The 19,071-nt window shown below is 40.9% G+C and overlaps 1 protein-coding gene across 1 annotated transcript; it reads right to left on the minus strand.

Moving 5' to 3' along the window:
• Positions 1-12,130: 12,130 nt before the first annotated feature.
• On the minus strand, positions 12,131-17,454 carry LOC121985898 (GTP-binding protein SAR1A). Its single transcript, XM_042539609.1, has 3 exons — positions 17,221-17,454; positions 16,989-17,120; positions 12,131-12,723 (listed from the first exon to the last, which is right to left on the minus strand). Exons 1-3 carry the CDS (start codon positions 17,347-17,349, stop codon positions 12,403-12,405), a joined length of 582 nt encoding a protein of 193 aa, XP_042395543.1. The 5' UTR covers positions 17,350-17,454; the 3' UTR covers positions 12,131-12,402.
• Positions 17,455-19,071: the final 1,617 nt, after the last annotated feature.

The following is a 19,071-nucleotide window of genomic DNA, read 5'->3' on the forward strand; positions in this document are numbered from 1 at the left end:
GGTGAGAGGTGTTGGTGCAACATTCCTCAGGTCAAGGTTGACCTGGTTGACCAAGCTTGAGTCTTGGTTTGAATTTCGATGTTTGACAATGCAAGGTTGATTGAAGAAGAGTCAAGTAGGTCAAGGATGACCGGATACTTGACTGGGAAGTCCTAACTGGGATGTTAGGCAGGAGGAAAATCCTGGTGAGTGAAGCCAGGTGAAAGACCTAGTGAGTGAAGCTAGGCAGGAGAAAAATCCTGGTGAGTGAAGCCAGGTGAAAGACCTAGTGAGTGAAGCTAGGCAATTGGGAAAGTCCTGGTGAGTGAAGCCAGGCAAGAGAAATCCAGATGGGTCAAGGTTGACCAGACATCTGGTGAGAGTCCAAGTAGGTCAAAGGGATTGACCGGATACTTGGCACGAGGAAGAAAAGTCCAAGTAGGTCTTAGGGAGTGACCGGATACTTGGTAAGAAGAGAAAAGTCCAAGTGGGTCAAAGGGATTGACCAGACACTTGGTGAGAGAGTCCTAGCTGGTCAAGGGTGACCGGATGCTAGGTCTTATGTACCAACAAGTCATGGTTGACTAGATGTTGGTTTAGGGAGCTTTGGTCTTGGTTTTGGACAAAAACCAAGATCTGGATTGATCAGCCGATTGATCCAGCAGGTTTGGATTGATCCGTGGATCGATCCAGCAGATCTGGATCGATCAGTGGATCGATCCAGAAGATCTGGATCGATCCACCGATCGATCCGGTGAGTCCCCGCGAACAGAACCCCTCTGGATCGATCGGTGGATCGATCCAGAGGTCCCAATCGATCAGTGGATCGATTGGGACGTTGCTGCTTCGCGCGATAAGCGCTGGATCGATCCGTGGATCGATCCAGAAGTTTTTCCAGAGCACAGAGGCGCTCTGGATCGATCCGTGGATCGATCCAAAGCCTCCCCGATCGATTGGGAGCATTCCAATCGATCGGGATTTGACCGTTAGCGTCGATTTAAGCCGCAGGCGCTCATTTCCTTCAGCAGAACTTCACCGATTCATTCCAGATTCATCACAGCTCCTCCCCAACACTCTCTAAGCTCCTCACCGCCAGTTTTTGAAGGTTCTTGGAGGTTCATCCAAGTCAAGAGGCGAGTTGCAACGAGAAGAAGAAGAAGCTAGGGTTTTTACTGCATCTCTTGTAAGCTTTTGTTTATTCTTTACTACCCTTTCTTCTACTTGTATTGAGAGTCTTGTAGGGCTTCTCCGCCTTCGGTAGTTACCGAAAAGGAGTGTTTATTAGTGGAGGTGTGTGTGTGTGCGTGGATCCTTGGACTAGTCACCTCTTATGAGGTGGATACCAAGTAAAATCCTATTGTTAGCATTGTTGTAGTTTGTTTCTTTGTATTCCGCTGCGCATCACTTTGAAGAAACAAGCAACGAAGCACGACGAGCACACCCCTCTAGCTACTTTTCGGTCCTAACAAGTGGTATCAGAGCAAGGTTGCTCTTCACCGGAATCACCGCCGGAAGGGGCAAACATAACAAGCAAAGCTAGAGGGTGAAGAAGTTGGAGCAAATTCATCAAAGTCAAAGAATTCAAGAAGCTCAACTTCAAGATGCAATTCCAAGATGGACTTGGATTTGATACAAGGGTGGCTCCACCATACACATCCACAAGCTTCGATTCTTGGAGATCAAGAATTGAAAATTTCTTGATGATGGAGATAGAGCAATGGTTTGCTCTAATGGAAGGTTTTAAGGCTCCAAGGAATTCAAAGGGCAAAGTTCTCAAAAGGAGCAAATGGAGCCAAGAACAAATCCAAAGATGTGAGGCCAATGACAAAATGACCAAGCTTTTGGTCAATCTATTGCCGAGCAACATCTTGGAGAAAATTGGAGAAGTTGAAGATGCCAAAGAGCTATGGAGCAAATTGGAAAAGGCTCATGAGATTCCCTCCACTGTACCTAACCAAGAAGAATCCAAAGAGGGTGACTCATTGGAGCAAGATCAAGAGGAGGACTCCGAAGTTGAGAGATGCTCAACTTCCGAAGAAGAGGAAATCCAAGAAGCTTCATTCTCAAGGGAGTGTAATCAAAAGAGCAAGGAAGGAGCATATTCCTTGTTTCATGTACAAGAGGATGAAGAAGAAGGTGAAGCCTCCACCTCTAGGATTGAGGGGGAGCAACTCTTGGTGACACCGGATCAAGAAGAAGGAGAATCCTCCACATCCGGGTCAAGAGAAGAAGAGGATGAAGAAGCTTCCACCTCCACAAGTCAAGATAAATCAATTGGAGGGAAATCGATTTCGGATCAAGAGGAAGCCTCTACATTCATATCAAATGGAGGAGCAAGTGTCACCCCTACACAAAAAGGTATAAATAGTTCAATTAATAATAAGAATCATATTATATGTTTTGAATGTAGGGAACATGGGCACTACAGAAGCAAGTGCCCTAAATTGGCCAAGAAGAAGGGCCAAGTGGCACCTAAGGGCAAGGAGAAGCCAAAGGAGACCATCCCCGGAACAAAGAAGAGCAAGGAGCACATTGTGTGCTTCTCTTGCAATTAAAAGGGACATTACCGGAGTCAATGCCTTAAGGGGAAGAAGATGGTCAAGGCTCAAGGAGGAAGCTCAAGTCAAGGGGGAGCCTCTAAGGTAAAAAGGAATGTAACTTTTATTGAGCCTATCCCTTTACATTATGGTAAAAAGCATGCTAGTTCTAACTTATATCATTTTAATGCTATTTACCATAAGAATAGAGAGCATGGTAAAATTAAGGAAAATAATGTAGCTTACCATGCTAAAACTACCACACCTAGGATTAGGAAGGTAGATAAAAATCTAGGCAATCACACTAAGGACCTTAGCTACAAGCCTAGAAATAAAAATGCTCATAAATTTAATGGAAAACCAAAAACTAAGGACTTAGTGATAGAAAATCAAGTCTTGAGGTCAAGGCTTGATAAAATGGAAAAGACCCTAAAAAGGATGGAAAATATCCTAAAAGGGCAAAATGAGCATAGCCTAGGTCTAGGAGCACAAAGGTCATCTAATGGCCATAGGGGTTTGGGATACAAACCAAAGGCTAAGAAGGATGTAATCTCTTACCATAGGGTTCCATATAGTTATGGAACCAACCCTAGGTCTAGTGGTCAAGCCAAAAATACAAGGGAAGTTATCCCTAAGAGTATTTTTGCAACAAATGTGACTAAGACTTCTAAGAAGTCTAAGAAAGTCACAAAGAAGGTTACAAGGGAAGCAATCTCTAGAGTTGACCTAGAAAAAGTGACCAAGACTTCTAAGAAACCAAACAAGGTCACTAGGAAGGTATCTAGGGAAGTTATCCCTAGTGAATACCTAGAGCATCCAAGGAGCACCAATAGGTTTTGGGTTCCTAGGAGCATTTTCTCTATCCCATAGATGAGTTAGAGAGTGTCAACTCTGAGAAGAAGGGTAGTTAACCCAACTTTGAAGAAATTGACACTCAAGCAGTATTTTCAAGGTTTTTGTTAACCTTTGAAAATGAAATGGATTTATTGTTAATCTTGGAAAGAGTAAAATGTGCTATAAAGGAAGAAATTTGAGATGACTTTAAATGGCACAAGAAATCAAGTGTTAAGAAATACCAAATTGGGACTTTGGTATTGTCTTAGGAATTTAAGGCAAATCTAAGCCTTAATTTAAAGTGATTACTCTTATGGGAAAATGAAATATGCCAATATTTGAGGAATGTTTTAAATTTTTAATTGGCATAATTAATTCAAGAGATTAAAGAAATGTCAAGTTGGGTTTTGGCATTTTCTTAAGGAAATTGGGCAATCTAGGGTTTATGCTTTAGGATTAGCTAAGGGTTAAGGATACTTAGATAGATAATCTAGGTATATTTTAATTATGCAAAATCTTGCCATGTTTGGTTGCCCATTATATGCCATGACATCATGTTTTATTTGTGCATTCATGACTTATTATGAAAAACCCAAAAATACCATGTCATGACATACATACATCATGTAGTTATAGGAAATTTTCTTCTGAAAATTATTTCTTTTTGATGTATGCCATAACATTATCATGCATTATGTTATTTCCTTAAAATTAAGGATAAATGGCAGTTATCATCAAGTGGCATACCAAATGACATCCTAGGTGGATGGTCAATATCCACAAGATGCCTAGATAAATATGCATGAACCCTAGGTTAGAGCAAAACCAAAATTAACATCTCACAAAGACCTATAAGATGACTTGTATGTGTTTTATGCACAATAGATACAAGTGAGATGTTAGGAAGACGAACAAAACTCAACATGCTGAGTTAGTGCATTTCCTTGAGTTTTAAGTTCATCAAAACACATAGTTATGTGTTTTCCCATCATTGGGAAAGCTAATGTACAAGTCATGTGCATTAAGCCCAAGGAACATGGTGGTATATTGATTTTGAAAATGTTTTTAAAATGATTTTGGAAAACCTTGGTGAAGGCTATCTTTTGATAGTAATCACCATTGAATAGTTAGACACAAACTTGAAGAAAACACTAAAGTTTTTGCAAGTTCTCAAGTTTGTGTCAATCTTTGAAAATATGATGTATTTTCATAGAAAACTATTTTTCCATGATAAATTATACCCTAAATAATGTCTACACAAATTTTTACGATTTTTGGAATTTTGTAGAATTTTCTAGGGGTTTCTGAAATTGGCTGAAATTGAATTTCAGCAATTTCAGGCCTCCAATCGATCAGTGGATCGATTGGAGTGCCTCAATCGATCAGCCGATCGATTGAGAAGGCATTTCTCGCGAGCAGAAGCTCGTTGGATCGATCAGCCGATCGATCCAAGAAGATTGAATCGATCCGTGGATCGATTCAGCAGGGTTCAATCGATTGGAACCCAACTCCAATCGATTGAAGATGCTGATTTTGGCTGGGAAAGCTTATTTTTAGCATTTTGAACCTATTTTAGTCTAGGTAACCATTCCAAACCCCTGAAAATACATTTGTATACATAAAAAAGGGTGTTTTCGTGTGGAAAACAAGGATGGATTGGTTAAGGAAGGCTAAGTTGAAGTTTAGGCTGAGGTTTGTTTCAAATTTTGAATATTTGAACCTCAAAACTTCTAAAATTGGGTTTCCTAAAGTTTTGGGGATTCCAAGTCATTGTTGGTGCAATGACAGAAGTTACCACCATGTCTTTATGGGGAGGGACTCTTTAAAGACATAAAATTTATTTTTCATGAACCTTGGAAGGTGGTTAACCTTCCGTTAAGAACATGCTCAAGGTTGAGCGTTTGAACTTTAATGGGGAGTGGATATCCTCATTGTTCAAGTGGTTTCAAGTGGATAATGCTCAAGGATGGGCATTTGCCTACATTGGGGGAGAATGTAGGGTTAAGGTTAATGAAGGGTATGGGACCTTCATTATCGTGCTGATCACAACGAGTGAAGTTGTGAACGACGATGAGCAACTCTTCAGGGGGAGAGTTTTCAACAAGTGAATCTGTTGATGTGTTCCCAAAAATGGGGCATGGTTTGATGTGTGCCAATAGGGGGAGAATGAAAGGGAGTAAGTTAGGCTTTTATCACCTAGAGGGAGTTTGCCCTCTTAGGGGGAGAATGAAGGGCTTAACTTATGCATTCATTACCTAGTGGCATGAAGAAGGTTTAGGCTATGGGATTAGCCTAACTTACATGTGGTATTGTAAGTGATAGTTTTGGTATTGTCAAACATCAAAAAGGGGAAGATTGTTGGTGCAACATTCCTCAGGTCAAGGTTGACCTGGTTGACCAAGCTTGAGTCTTGGTTTGGATTTCGATGTTTGACAATGCAAGGTTGATTGAAGAAGAGTCAAGTAGGTCAAGGATGACCGGATACTTGACTGGGAAGTCCTAACTGGGATGTTAGGCAGGAGGAAAATCCTGGTGAGTGAAGCCAGGTGAAAGACCTAGTGAGTGAAGCTAGGCAATTGGGAAAGTCCTGGTGAGTGAAGCCAGGCAAGAGAAATCCAGATGGGTCAAGGTTGACCAGACATCTGGTGAGAGTCCAAGTAGGTCAAAGGGATTGACCGGATACTTGGTACGAGGAAGAAAAGTCCAAGTAGGTCTTAGGGAGTGACCGGATACTTGGTAAGAAGAGAAAAGTCCAAGTGGGTCAAAGTGATTACCAGACACTTGGTGAGAGAGTCCTAACTGGTCAAGGGTGACCGGATGCTAGGTCTTATGTACCAACAAGTCATGGTTGACTAGATGTTGGTTTAGGGGGCTTTGGTCTTGGTTTTGGGCAAAAACCAAGATCTGGATTGATCAGCCGATTGATCCAGCAGGTTTGGATTGATCCGTGGATTGATCCAAGTTTGGATTGATCCGTGGATCGATCCGTGATCTGGATCGATCGGTGGATCGATCGAAGATCTGGATCGATCCACCGATCGATCCGGTGAGTCCTCGCGAAACTCGGATCGATCGGTGGATCGATCGAGGGTCCCAATCGATCGGTGGATCGATTGGGCTTTCTGCAAGCTGGATCGATCAGTAGATCGATCCAGAAGTTTTTCCAGAGCACAGAGGCGCTCTGGATCGATCCGTGGATCGATCCAAAGCCTCCCCAATCGATTGGGAGCATTCCAATCGATCGGGATTTGACCGTTAGCGTCGATTTAAGCCGCAGGCGCTCATTTCCTTCAGCAGAACTTCACCGATTCATTCCAGATTCATCACAGCTCCTCCCCAGCACTCTCTAAGCTCCTCACCGCCAGTTCTTGAAGGTTCTTGGAGGTTCATCCAAGTCAAGAGGCGAGTTGCAACGAGAAGAAGAAGAAGCTAGGGTTTTTACTGCATCTCTTGTAAGCTTTTGCTTATTCTTTACTACCCTTTCTTCTACTTGTATTGAGAGTCTTGTAGGGCTTCTCCACCTTCGGTAGTTACCGAAAAGGAGTGTTTATTAGTGGAGGTGTGTGTGTGTGCGTGGATCCTTGGACTAGTCACCTCTTATGAGGTGGATACCAAGTAAAATCCTATTGTTAGCATTGTTGTAGTTTGTTTCTTTGTATTCCGCTGCGCATCACTTTGAAGAAACAAGCAACGAAGCACGACGAGCACACGCGAAGCTATTCACCCCCCCCCCCCCTCTAGCTACTTTTCGGTCCTAACAAGAGGTGTGTGAGTAAATACATATGTACTTGTGTAAGTGTATGTCTTGTGGATGCAGGAAAAGAATGAATAAATAGCCCAAGTGTTCCAAACTCTTGTGTTGATCGGCCAAGTTAAAAATCGAGCTGCGACTATAAACTCTTGTCTACCTCAACCATCGAACGGCGACGTTAAACCCTCATCTACACAAATCAACCGTCGAGCGACGATGTTAAATCCTCGTCTACACAAATCAACCGTTGAGCGGCGACGTTAAACCCAAGTCGTCATCAGCCGTCGAGCGGCGACGTTAAACCCTTGTCGTCATCAACAGTCTAGCGGCGACCTTAAACCCTTGTCATCATCAGCGGTTGAGCAGCGACCTTAAACCCTTGTCATCATCAGCAGTCGAGCGACGACCTTAAACCCTTATCGTCATCAATGGTAGAGCGACGACCTTAAACCCTTGTCGTTATCAGCAGCCAAGCGGCGACTTTAAACCCTTATCGTCATCAATGGTCGAGCGACGACCTTAAACTTAAGTCTGCGTCTTCAACAGCTGAGCGGGGCTATAAACTCGAGTCTACAGCGAATAATAGTTTATCGGTCATTCTAAAACTAAGTCTATGACAAACAAAGAGGAACGACGAATATGTAAGCCGAGAATAAGGCTGACCAGGAAAAGTGCTGCTCGAAGAAGCAACAATTTCCACTAAATTAAAGTCCTTCGGAAGCTTGGGAGTGATCGCTTGGACACCCTAGCGACCGGCTACATTGACGATCGAGAGGACATAGCACCACACTTAGAAATTTTTCACAAACAGTAAGTGGTTTGTAGTCCTACTCGAATCGAGCAGCAAAGCATGCATGAGTAAGCGTGACAACCAACAAAATAAGAAAATGCCGAACGACTCGTGGCGATGCTTGAATAAACATACTCGGACAAACAAAGGTATGCCGAATGGGCAAACTTGCATTAACACTTAGAAAATTTTTACAAGTTATCAAGGGGCAGTTCAAAAAAGAGGCAAACTTCGCAAGAGGTGGACTCACTCGAGATAGTCCAACACATCGTTGGGCAGCGACTCGATCAGTTTATCTCGGTTAATGACCTTGTTGGTCAAAGTGGCAGGAATATGGTCGCCGCCCTTCAACTAGTTGAGCGTCCCGTCTATGACGAGATTAAAAAGGCGAAGTGCCCGATCGGTTAGCCGGTCATTGAAAGGGTCAGAGCGGAGGTAGTCCCGCTTTATAAGCTCTAACCAGCTCGACTCGGCACCTTAATAAACCTCCAAAGTCGTGCAGAAGGCCTCCAGTTCGGCTTTCATGGAAGCCAGCGTGACATCCTTAGTGTCCAGCTTTTCTTGCACCGCTGCTTGTTCAGCCAATCGGCTCTCCCACTCAGTCTTCAATGTTGCCTCCACCTCCTTCAGACTCTGAACCAGGACCCGAGCTTCTTTGTTCTTGAGCTCAAAATCCTCGATGGCTCGGAGCTTCCTGGTGTTGGCTAAATGGATCTTCGCTTCGAAGGTGCTGGCCTGCTTATTGAGCCGCGCTAGTTGCAGATCCTGCTCAGCACTTTTGTCCTTCTCTGCCACCAGTAGCTCGGCGTTCTTTTGCAAATCGGCCTTTAGTTGAGCGACCTCGGCAATCAACTGCTCCACACGCGCCTCTGAAGCTGCTAATTGGCCGCTCGAAGCGTGTAACTGCTGGACTTCATGCTTCAAATAGGCAAGTCTGTAACACATGGTCAGACTCTCTACCCAGAATTGTAGTAATAGGGAAATTGTTAGGGTCGAGCGGATAAAAAAGAAGTAAGTACCGAGGTAGCAAATATACCCCAATAGATATCTGGGTTTGACTATTAGAGAGCTCCCTTGGAGAGATGATCGCTGCACGGGCCCGGGCATCGGCCCATATCTACGCAAGTGACCCCTGGATGCGTATTTAGTGCTGGGGGTGTGGGACACCACGTCATCTGGACTACGCCACTCGTCGGTTGTCAAATCGATAATCGCCATTATTTGCCTCTGGCCACTCGAGCCAAAGGGTTCCGAGGTCGCCCTGCTCACAAACCGGGACGAGGGGACTGGTCAGATTTGTGACACTTGGGCCACTGCAAAGATGAAGGTGGCATGAAGGCGACTAGCGGTGCACAAATGGTCCCTTGCAGTAGCCCGAACAAGGACGGTGTCCGGTCAGATGAAAGGGAGGTGTGAAATGTTGCCTCTGCTTGTTCGGGGGGAGTGGGCGTAGATGTCTCGTCTCGCTCGGAGGAAGGTCGTGAAACGACTTGTGTTGGAGTCTACAGGGTGGAAGTTGCAGAACGGGAGGACGGTTCCATGCGGCGTCTCTTGCGTTGTTGCAAGGGATCGCCGGAAGTGGTTGAATCCGAAGCCACAACGATTGGAAGCATCGACGGTCTTTCAGGAGGAAGGTTCGCTTTATCGATTGCTGCATCACTCGCCACTGTCTGGCTTCTGCCACCTCTAGCTGGTGCTTGCGTCCCTTCGGCTTCGCCCAGCGGATCCTCGTGAGAGTCGACTGGCTATAGGCCACGACACTCCAACTCAACCACGGTCGCGGCATTGATCTCCGCATCCGCGAGCTTGCTCTTGTCAGCCAAACGTGCTTGCAACATGATTCGAGCTGCAAAAGAGGAGGAAAAATCAGTTAGATTCAAAGATTGAGGAAAGAAAGAACATACCTAGAGTGGACGAAAGCTTCGTGCGGATCGAGCTCAAGCGAAACACATAAAGGATGTCCTCCAACAGCATCTTATGAATGTAATACTTCTGATCAAGATTGAAGCTGCCTAGAGATAGTTTGATCAGCCTTTATCTTCCTAAGAGATGGTGGGCTCATCACTTCTAGCTGCCAGCCGGTCGGGAAGTCTAGCCGCCTGGGAAAGCGAACAAAGAAGTAGTGGTCCCTTCAATGCTTATTGGAGGACGGTGTTTTGTCAAAGAAGACCAAGCCCACTCGGGCTTGGAACAAAAAGGCCCCCGGCTTAAACAGTTTTGGATAATAAAAGTAATGGAAAAGCCGAACAGAAAGGAATACCGTATAGACGGAACAAAACTATGACCCCACACAGCAACCTAAAGGAGTTTGACACTAATTGATTAAGAGATATATGAAAGTATTTACAAACTGCGGAAAAGAAAGAATGAACAGGGAACCACAAACCGGCGGTGAACTTATCCTTAAAGAAATATAAAAAAAATCCAATGGTGGTTCATGTGGCCGGTCGAAGGCAGAAGGAATAGCAATTTGGTAGCTGGAAGAAAATTGGTAAGCAGATTTCAGGCTCCCAACATCGTCCCCGTCGAACCTGGACTCGGTGGAAGTATACCAGAGCCTAGGGATGTGGACGGGGGGTTGCGAGGAACTGGCCATCGAAAACAAGGTCGAGGAAGAACAACGAACATATTCAAATGAGAAAAAGTGAAGGAGCTTACAGGAAAGATCGCAGGAGAGGAAGAAGAAGCGAAGCATCGCGGAGAAAGCTTGAAGACGAAAGCGTGAGGAAGGAAGAAGACGGCGACCCAAGGAGGTTTATAAACCTCATGGCCGATCGACCTGAACTATCCGATCTAGGGTTGCGAAAAACTAGGATAAGATCCAGCCGTTGAATTTGAAACAGCGTCTGTCACGTCACCAGCAGATATCCACTTGTCACATCAAACGTGCGGCAGCAGAAAATGAGACACGTGGCATGCAGCTAACGGAAGACATTAATGATGCTTAATTAAAAGGTATGACCACGTGTCTGGCCATAATTATCAAAGATTTGCATGGTCTTCAAGAAATTTAGATAACGTCGAGACAGTCAATCGAGGGAGCTTAAGGAAATGAGAAAATTGGCCAAGTATTGTCGCCCATCACCTCGACCGGGCATAGATAGTGGATTTGCACATAGCCGAACTGTCGAGGAATCATCTACTTAGAGAGGCATGATCCGAGCGGCAACTACGGACCCAGCCTGAAGAAACGAAGCCGAACGGCGAAGATGTTTGTGCCGATCAGAAACTGGGGAGCATATGTAGGGTCCGATCGGTCGTGTAAGACATCGAAGACGCTAGTTGTCCAGTCAGTCGGACTTGCAACCTCCTTTGACTAGATTTGAGGGGAAGGCTTGTGATGCGGCAATATAAAGAGGCCTACCTGGCACGGGGTCAGCTGCCAAGGTGGAGGTCAAAGTCAAGGTGGTCAACGCCAGAGTGTCAAAGGATCGAACAAAGGACGATTGCAACGAACGGTCAGGACAATCAATACCCAACCGGCGCGAGACGTGTCTGAGTGAACCACCTGTCCAGCTCGGGATAATATGATAAGATACTTAGACGCTCAATATGGAGCAACAGAACGCCAAAGAGACCGGAGAGCTTGTCCGAACATGGAGGTCGCGCTACTGCACAGTCACCGCAGGGAAGAACGACTGAGACAGAGCAGAGGGGTCACGGTCGAGCGGCCACCCCGCTCAACTAAGTAGCGGGATCTGTCCATCAACGAAGCGGAGTCCCGGTCGAGCGGCTACCCCGCTCGACCAAGCAACAAGATTGTGGTCGTATCACTCGATATTCTTCTGGGAGATAGTGTGGCTGACAGAAAGTATGGTCGACAGGCGGATCATACGACGAAAACTTCTACTGTCTTGTCAGGGATATGCATATCCTGTTAAGGTATGATATTAGAGGTATTTTCCTAACAGGTCCCTTCATGGAACATATTGGAGACCGTACCCACGCCTAAAAGAGTATGCACATCACCCACGAGAGCTCTATATAAAAAAGAGTTCATCACTGACGGAGATAAGCATTATTTACTATTTGCGCCTATGTTACTATTGCTCCACTTTCCTTCTACAGTTTCAATGACTGACTTAAATATCGGAAGACCAACGTCGGAGACCCCTTGCTCAGCATTGACGTTACTTGTTTTACAGAACGGAACAAGATCTACAGCTAATTAACGAAACCGTCACATCCCCAACTTTCCACCTTTCCACTTTCGGACAAGATCAAATATAAACAATAATATTACGAATCATGAAAATGTTTGCATTATATTACTAATTACAGCAATTGTTCCATGTCTCAAGACCATGTATCAGTCAAATTCACTAGGAGCAAGAGGTGAACTCTTTTGCTAAATGCAGTCATAGCGGAAAGAACATTGAAAAATTAGGATAAATAGCGCTCACAATGCAGAACTCTTTTGCTATAACAGAAAAGATAATCGACAAGAGTTTAGAACATAATCAATGGAAGAACCACAAGCTGGCAAAGCTATTTAGTTTCGACTTCAGAGCCTACTTTATGTATTGTGAAACCCACTTGAATCCCTCCCCATAGCCCATTTTACGGACAATGCTACACATGAAGATTTCAAGGGGACGCACGTTGGAATCCACTAGATTCACCTTGCCCTTGCCGGTTGTGAAATTGTTCAAACCTAGATGGTAGCGTAACTCGTCCTCTGATGCTGCGTATGGAATGTCGATCTTGTTTCCAAGGATAAGAAACGGAACATTTGCCAGGGCATCATCGGATAGAAGTGCATCCAGTTCTTTCTTTGACTCTGCAAATCTCTCCTTGTCATATGCATCCACTAGGTATACCACCGCATCTACCTATTTAGAGAAACACCAAACAAATTCTCATATAATTGATGAATTCCAGTTATGGTAGCAGTTCTCATAAAAAGTTCAAAAGGTAGTGTGACAAGTAGATATCCACAAACATGTCAAAGAGAGACATCAGCTCTGATAAATGAAAACAATTTCCCATTACACAACTATCATTACCACTGTAATTTTGAGGAACCATGGGTAAAGTTATGTGAAGATACTGATCCAAGCATATCTTGCAAGTATTGACCCTTTCTCAATCACTGGATGCTCTATCAATTTAGTTCGTATGTGAGCCAATGCATGGTTGATTTCAGTATGGTAATGGGACATAATGAAAAAGAAAATCATTTTTAATTTGTAGAAAAAAAAATAGACCAACCGAACAATAATACTGTGATTACTGAAATTTGACCATACAACTGAATAGTACTTAGATTCTAGAATCTTCATTTTCACTAGAGATTTGGTCTTCTTTAATATAGGTCTCTCCAATCCTCTTATCAGAGAAAGTGGTGATACTAATTTACTGCAGACTTCCATTTTAGAATAATTAGCACTCAATTACTTGAAACAGAAAAAAAAAGAAATCAGGACTTTTAAGAAGTCGAAAAAAAACAATATTTCTTTCCCATGTCTAGTAGTATAGAAAATGAGAAGGAAGAAAGAAAAATGAGAAAATTGAATAGATTTCTATCCTCTTCTTTCCTCCTAAAAATTAAATCAAACGAGTGGAGGGTTTTCATGTAATTGGACGAGACACTTTCCAACGAAGCAAAATTAATTTTTTTCTCCTCCTATTTTCTATCTACCCAAACAACCACATATAATAGAAATTTTAATTAATCTTCTCCAAGCCCCAGGGTGTAGCGCAGATAGTGGGCACACATCTCTAGCGTAATGGTCAGGGGTCAATTCTCAGGAACTGATGACTTGGGATTTACCCCACCATGCGCCTAACATATATGTACCTGTATGTACCTCCCTTCATATCCGTGGGGTCAGCACTAGGAGGGTCGTTAATGTAACGGATCTACATTTTTTAATTAATCTTCTCCATCTTTATTTTACCTTCAATTTCTTCTCTCTTGTTTTTTCTACCCTCCCAGAAAATAAAGCCATTAGACTAGAGTGTAGTCTGTGATCCGCTTAAGTAAGAAAGAATATTGCTTGAGTGAAAAATATGAATCTTGGACTAAACTAATTGGATAAGAATTGATTAACATGTAATTGCAACCAACCATAAATTAAATTTATTAGGAAAGAATCATACACTTGTGTTTTGGGGTATAACAGTGACGGTGTATATTTTCTGCACCTATTCTGAAACCAAAACTCAAAGACAGAAGACCTACCATTCACCGCCTCACATGTGATTGGACCCTACTAAATGCTGCATGAAGCAACATCACATAAATTCATATGCTTCAATCAATGATCACAATAATGATTGGATGAATCAGTTAATTATTAATGACTGAGAAGAATATGAAAATAGGAAATCACATTGCTTGAATTGATATGATAATTGCACAACAGCCTCTCCTATCTTAGTGGATTCAGTTTAATAAATCAGTTTACTATTTGCATCACCATACTGCACATAGCCCTATTCAACATCAATGGGTTCCACACAATTCCTTAAAGTATAGTTCAATGCAGATTCGCATTTAGTTATGTCAGAATTTTGCTACCAACCAGTGATTGCCCAACAACTCTGCTTGATGTCCATCTACAGGGACATCAAACATGTCTTGCACAAAAGCCATTCAATTATCCACATGATTGATGCACGTTGGAGTAATATGCACAAGTTATTCCATGATCTGAATTTAGCAATAGAGTGGTACCTAACCTGAATAGCAGTCTCCTTGCAACCAATGTAGAGTATAAAGAGAGTTTTATCAAGAGGTTGGATGTGCTTGGCCCAACTCCAGTTGGACCGTGTTAGGCAAGGCACCAGACCAACATAGGCCTGAGCTCAGCTATGATAAGCATCAGCAACAACAACGAAAAATAATAATAATAATAAAATCTGAGATTATTAAGAATAAGGATCTATTAGATATTTTTCTAAGAGTAAATAAGATTTTAGACTTTTTTATCATTTGAATGGTATAAGGGAGTAATATAAATTTATTTTATGAGAAATAAATAAAAAATAGAATATGATCCATCGTAGGCCTACCATGGGCTGCGCTTGACCTGAGACATAGGTCATGCACAGCCAGGAACCATGTTGGGCCTTTTAGCTCGACCTTTTCAAGTTAAGCACGACATGATAATCAGAGGGCTTGCACCCGAACAAAGTGTGTGATCCTCCACTTCTGGCATGACTCAACCCATTTAGAACTAGACCATGCCATTTTTTTTTTGTGTGTGGGTGGACCAGCCCAATTAACACCTCTAGTTGTAACCCAGGTAAAGGAATCAATTAGGGGTTGGGCATCCAGACCTTAACTGGAAAAAATTGAAAAACATAAATGATTCAGTTTTAGTTCATTTTCAATTTGGGAAAATGGCAACAAAGCCAACCGAATGAAATAAATAAGGATGTAAATGTGCACATGCATACATATCATTATGGACCTATATTTGTAAAGATGATACTATTTGATGAACATTGTGTGTGTGTGTGTAATCATATTTTTTTAGTTTAAATAAAACCAAGCCAAGTATAGGATATCAAACTCTATTTTGCATGCCCATTGTTTACAGATAAAACTTTCAATCCTCCTACCAATTGTGAAAGCCTTTTCAAAGAATCTCTTAGTGTTGATCTCTGATTTCCTCTTAACCCAGAGTATCCAACTAATTGGCACCTACCATATTGGCAAAATATGGTGGCTCTCCTGGCTGAAGATTAATTCTCTAGGAATTGAAGTCACAGAAAAAGATCTTCCATCAAGGTTACCAAATCTGCTTGACCACGTGTGTCGCAATATGTCACTTAGCAGCAGGCGGAAGGCTAAGGGCATTTTGACCTCCATTAAGAGATGGAAAAGGGAGGTCTAAAGGCATTAGACCTTGTCTTGTACAAAAAAAAGGTGAGACACTAACCTATATTTTTCTCATGAATTGTGATCAATGTTTTTATTAATCATATTATGCTATTAAAATAGGATGTTGAAACTATAGTGTGCATATTAGAGTTAAAGACATTGTAAACTAGAGATCTTTCTAACCTATTCATATACTTTTTTTCCAATTGAATCTTATGGACTACATATCAATAACATTAATTATGATACCATTAGTTTAAAAACTTATGAATGATATAGTAGAAGATAGAGTTCAATGGTGTAAAATGATCCATATAGCTGACCCACCAGTGGGAGAAGGCTTGATTATTGTTATTGTAGTAATTTAGGTTGGAGCCTCGTTTTTACAACCTTGCTGTATACCAGTACAATCAAGGTGAATTTTTTTTTTTCTAAAATGGCCACCTATCTTTTATCCCCTTTAGGCTTTTGTTCAAGAAATTTTTTTCGTTTGATGCTTTTATTCATGGCCTTAAAAGAATAAAAAACATACACAACACATACAGTTATCATAGTTTCAACCTTCCATCCAAAATATAAAACTGAATTTTTTTTAAAAAAAAACTACAAAGAGAAATTAGACATCAAAGTTATGCTGATTTAAAGAAACTAACTATCAAACTAACACAAATGATCAAGTGATACTAACAACTATAATAAATCGCATGTGATCCAAGAATCCAACACTAGATGATGGCAGTGACTAAATAATTATTTCATTTAACATAGATAATATCAGAAAGGGAATCCACTGCATGAGATGATAGTAAGAAATGCATTGAGAAATAAGTAGCTATCTTGAAATAATTTTGATGCAAAGAGTTCTGTGGACAAATAGACAATCAACTATGTCAAAGTGCTGTCTTTAGGATTAGAAGAGGGATACGGACAATGATCCTCTATCAACTACAGATTATATTTTCTCTTTTTAAATTTACCATCTCCCCTTATGACTTCGTTGCTACTTAGCCCTATTACCCCAAAATTCAGTCTTTCGAAAAGATTAGAAGAGAAAAATGGACAATGATACTCTCTCAAATACAGACTATAGTGTCTCTTTATCATTGTACCATTTTCAGTTATGACTGCGTTGCTACTTACCTCTACTTCCTAGATCCTCCATCTATGGCTAAAGGGAAGTCACTGTGGAAATATCCTGCTCCATTATCGGGAGGAGAGGGAGAGAAATTAAACGAAGAAAGGCAAAACTGGGGAAAGACAATTGACCTTGGCGTAGTAATCCTTCCAGACACGCCGCGCGATCTGATGACCGCCCAAGTCAAATGCCTTGAACTTGATCTTCCCGATGCTCAGCTCCTCCGATGTCGGATACTGCGTTGGCTGGTGCTGAACTAACCTCTGCATTCAAATAGACACGAATCCGAACGAATCACCTACAGATTAAAGAAAAAACAGGCAACAAAACTCAATTTGTAGATGGAAACCATAAGGATCCAACCTCATCCTTGAGCATGTGAAGTAGCGTGGTCTTCCCGGCGTTGTCCAACCCCAAGAAGAGGATCTTGGCCTCCTTCTGCCACAGTCCGAGGGAAGCAAGGACGCCGTAAAACCAATCGACAAGGAACATCGTCGCCGGGAGGAAGAATTTAGCGACGAGATCTAAGGAAACGAAACCCTAATCAACAAGTAGTAGGAAAGTTTGGAATCGCTATAGGGGCCAAGACGACGAAATAAATACTCAACGAACCTTCCCGAATAAATAAATAAACAATATTTATTTTTTAATTTATATTATTTAAAAAATAAATATATACTATTCTCTATTTAAAAAAAAAAAATAGCCAAAGGTTAAAATTTGTAAAGTTCTAACATTTGTTAATATTTTTCAACTCTCCGGCATTCAAAAACCTTGTGCGGCTAATTTGCTGCTTATATTTAATAAAATTATTGATAAATTTGGGATTTGAGTAAAAATCTTGTCAAAATCAATTTCCAAATTGGCTCGTGAGGGAATTTTGTGCATTTAAAAAAGATAGGAGAGCGCTTTGATAAACTTTTTTCTTTTTATAATTTTGGAGGATATACCGGCAAATGACTAAATAATTTATTTTTTAATTTATTGTATTGTTATTATTGTTCTAATTTGATGATATAGAAAGAAATAAAAATAAAAATTTATCCGATCAATTTGAAATGTTAGATAAATCAGTAACCTTACCATTTTATTAACAATTTATATCTTTTATTAATTAATTTTGATGAAGTTTAAAATAAAATTATGTTAATATTTTATTAAAATTTATATTTTTATTAATTAATTTGTATAATTGTGACGAAGCTTAAAATAAAATTATGTTAATATTTTTTACATACAAGTATTTTTAAAATTTATTAGTAATTTATATAAATACATCACTCATAACTCATAGATCTAGAATTTAAAACTCAACGGTATATTATTAGGAATTTTTTTATAAGCAATTATCTAGAATTTGACACTCAACTGCGATATATTATTAGGAATTTTTTTCATTAATCAATCAATCTAGAGTTCGAGATTTAGCTGTGGCGTCGTATTATTAAGAATTTTTCTTATTAATAAATTAGAAATCTAGAATTTTTTTAATCTCATATCTTAAAATTAACGAAGCTTCTATAAATATCTTGGGACGACGATATTAGAAAACATATTTTTCTGGACATTTTAATAAGCATGATATTAAATTAATTTTTTATATGAGAGAATTCGTTATATTAGCTTACTGTCTAGCGTGAGAGAAGATCTCTTGGTCCACAATCCACTCCCAATTACGACCAGATCGCAATTGCGATCTGGCCGTAATTAGTTGCGATCCCTTTATAGGTTCATTATCCCCATCAAATTATAATTTGAGTCGGAGCGGACGGCCAAAAATCGTTGGAAGTGGGCAAGTGTCCAGATTGCTGGCCGCTGAATAGGAGGTGACCTTTGACCGTCAACTCCGACCCAAACTATAATATGATGGAAATAGTGAATCCATGAAGGGATCACAATCAATTATGATCGGATCATAATTATGATCTAATCACAATTAGAAGTGAATCATCCCCTAATCCACTTTTTAATAGGGTAAGAGATTTGATCTCATTTAACGTATCCTTATCTAATTTATGAACCGTCTTTCATTCAGATTAAATGTAGTATTTATTATGTATTTAATATTTAATATAAAAAATTAAATTATTGTTTTATGGAAGAAAATTTGTTAACCGCACGTATTTACACGCGCAAATAAAATTATAAAATATTAAAATTTTGTCTCACTAACAAAAATAAAAATATAGACAATATTTAAAAATTAAAATTATT

The sequence above is a fragment of the Zingiber officinale genome, chromosome 5B (genome assembly GCF_018446385.1).
Source record: "Zingiber officinale cultivar Zhangliang chromosome 5B, Zo_v1.1, whole genome shotgun sequence".
NCBI lineage: Eukaryota > Viridiplantae > Streptophyta > Magnoliopsida > Zingiberales > Zingiberaceae > Zingiber > Zingiber officinale.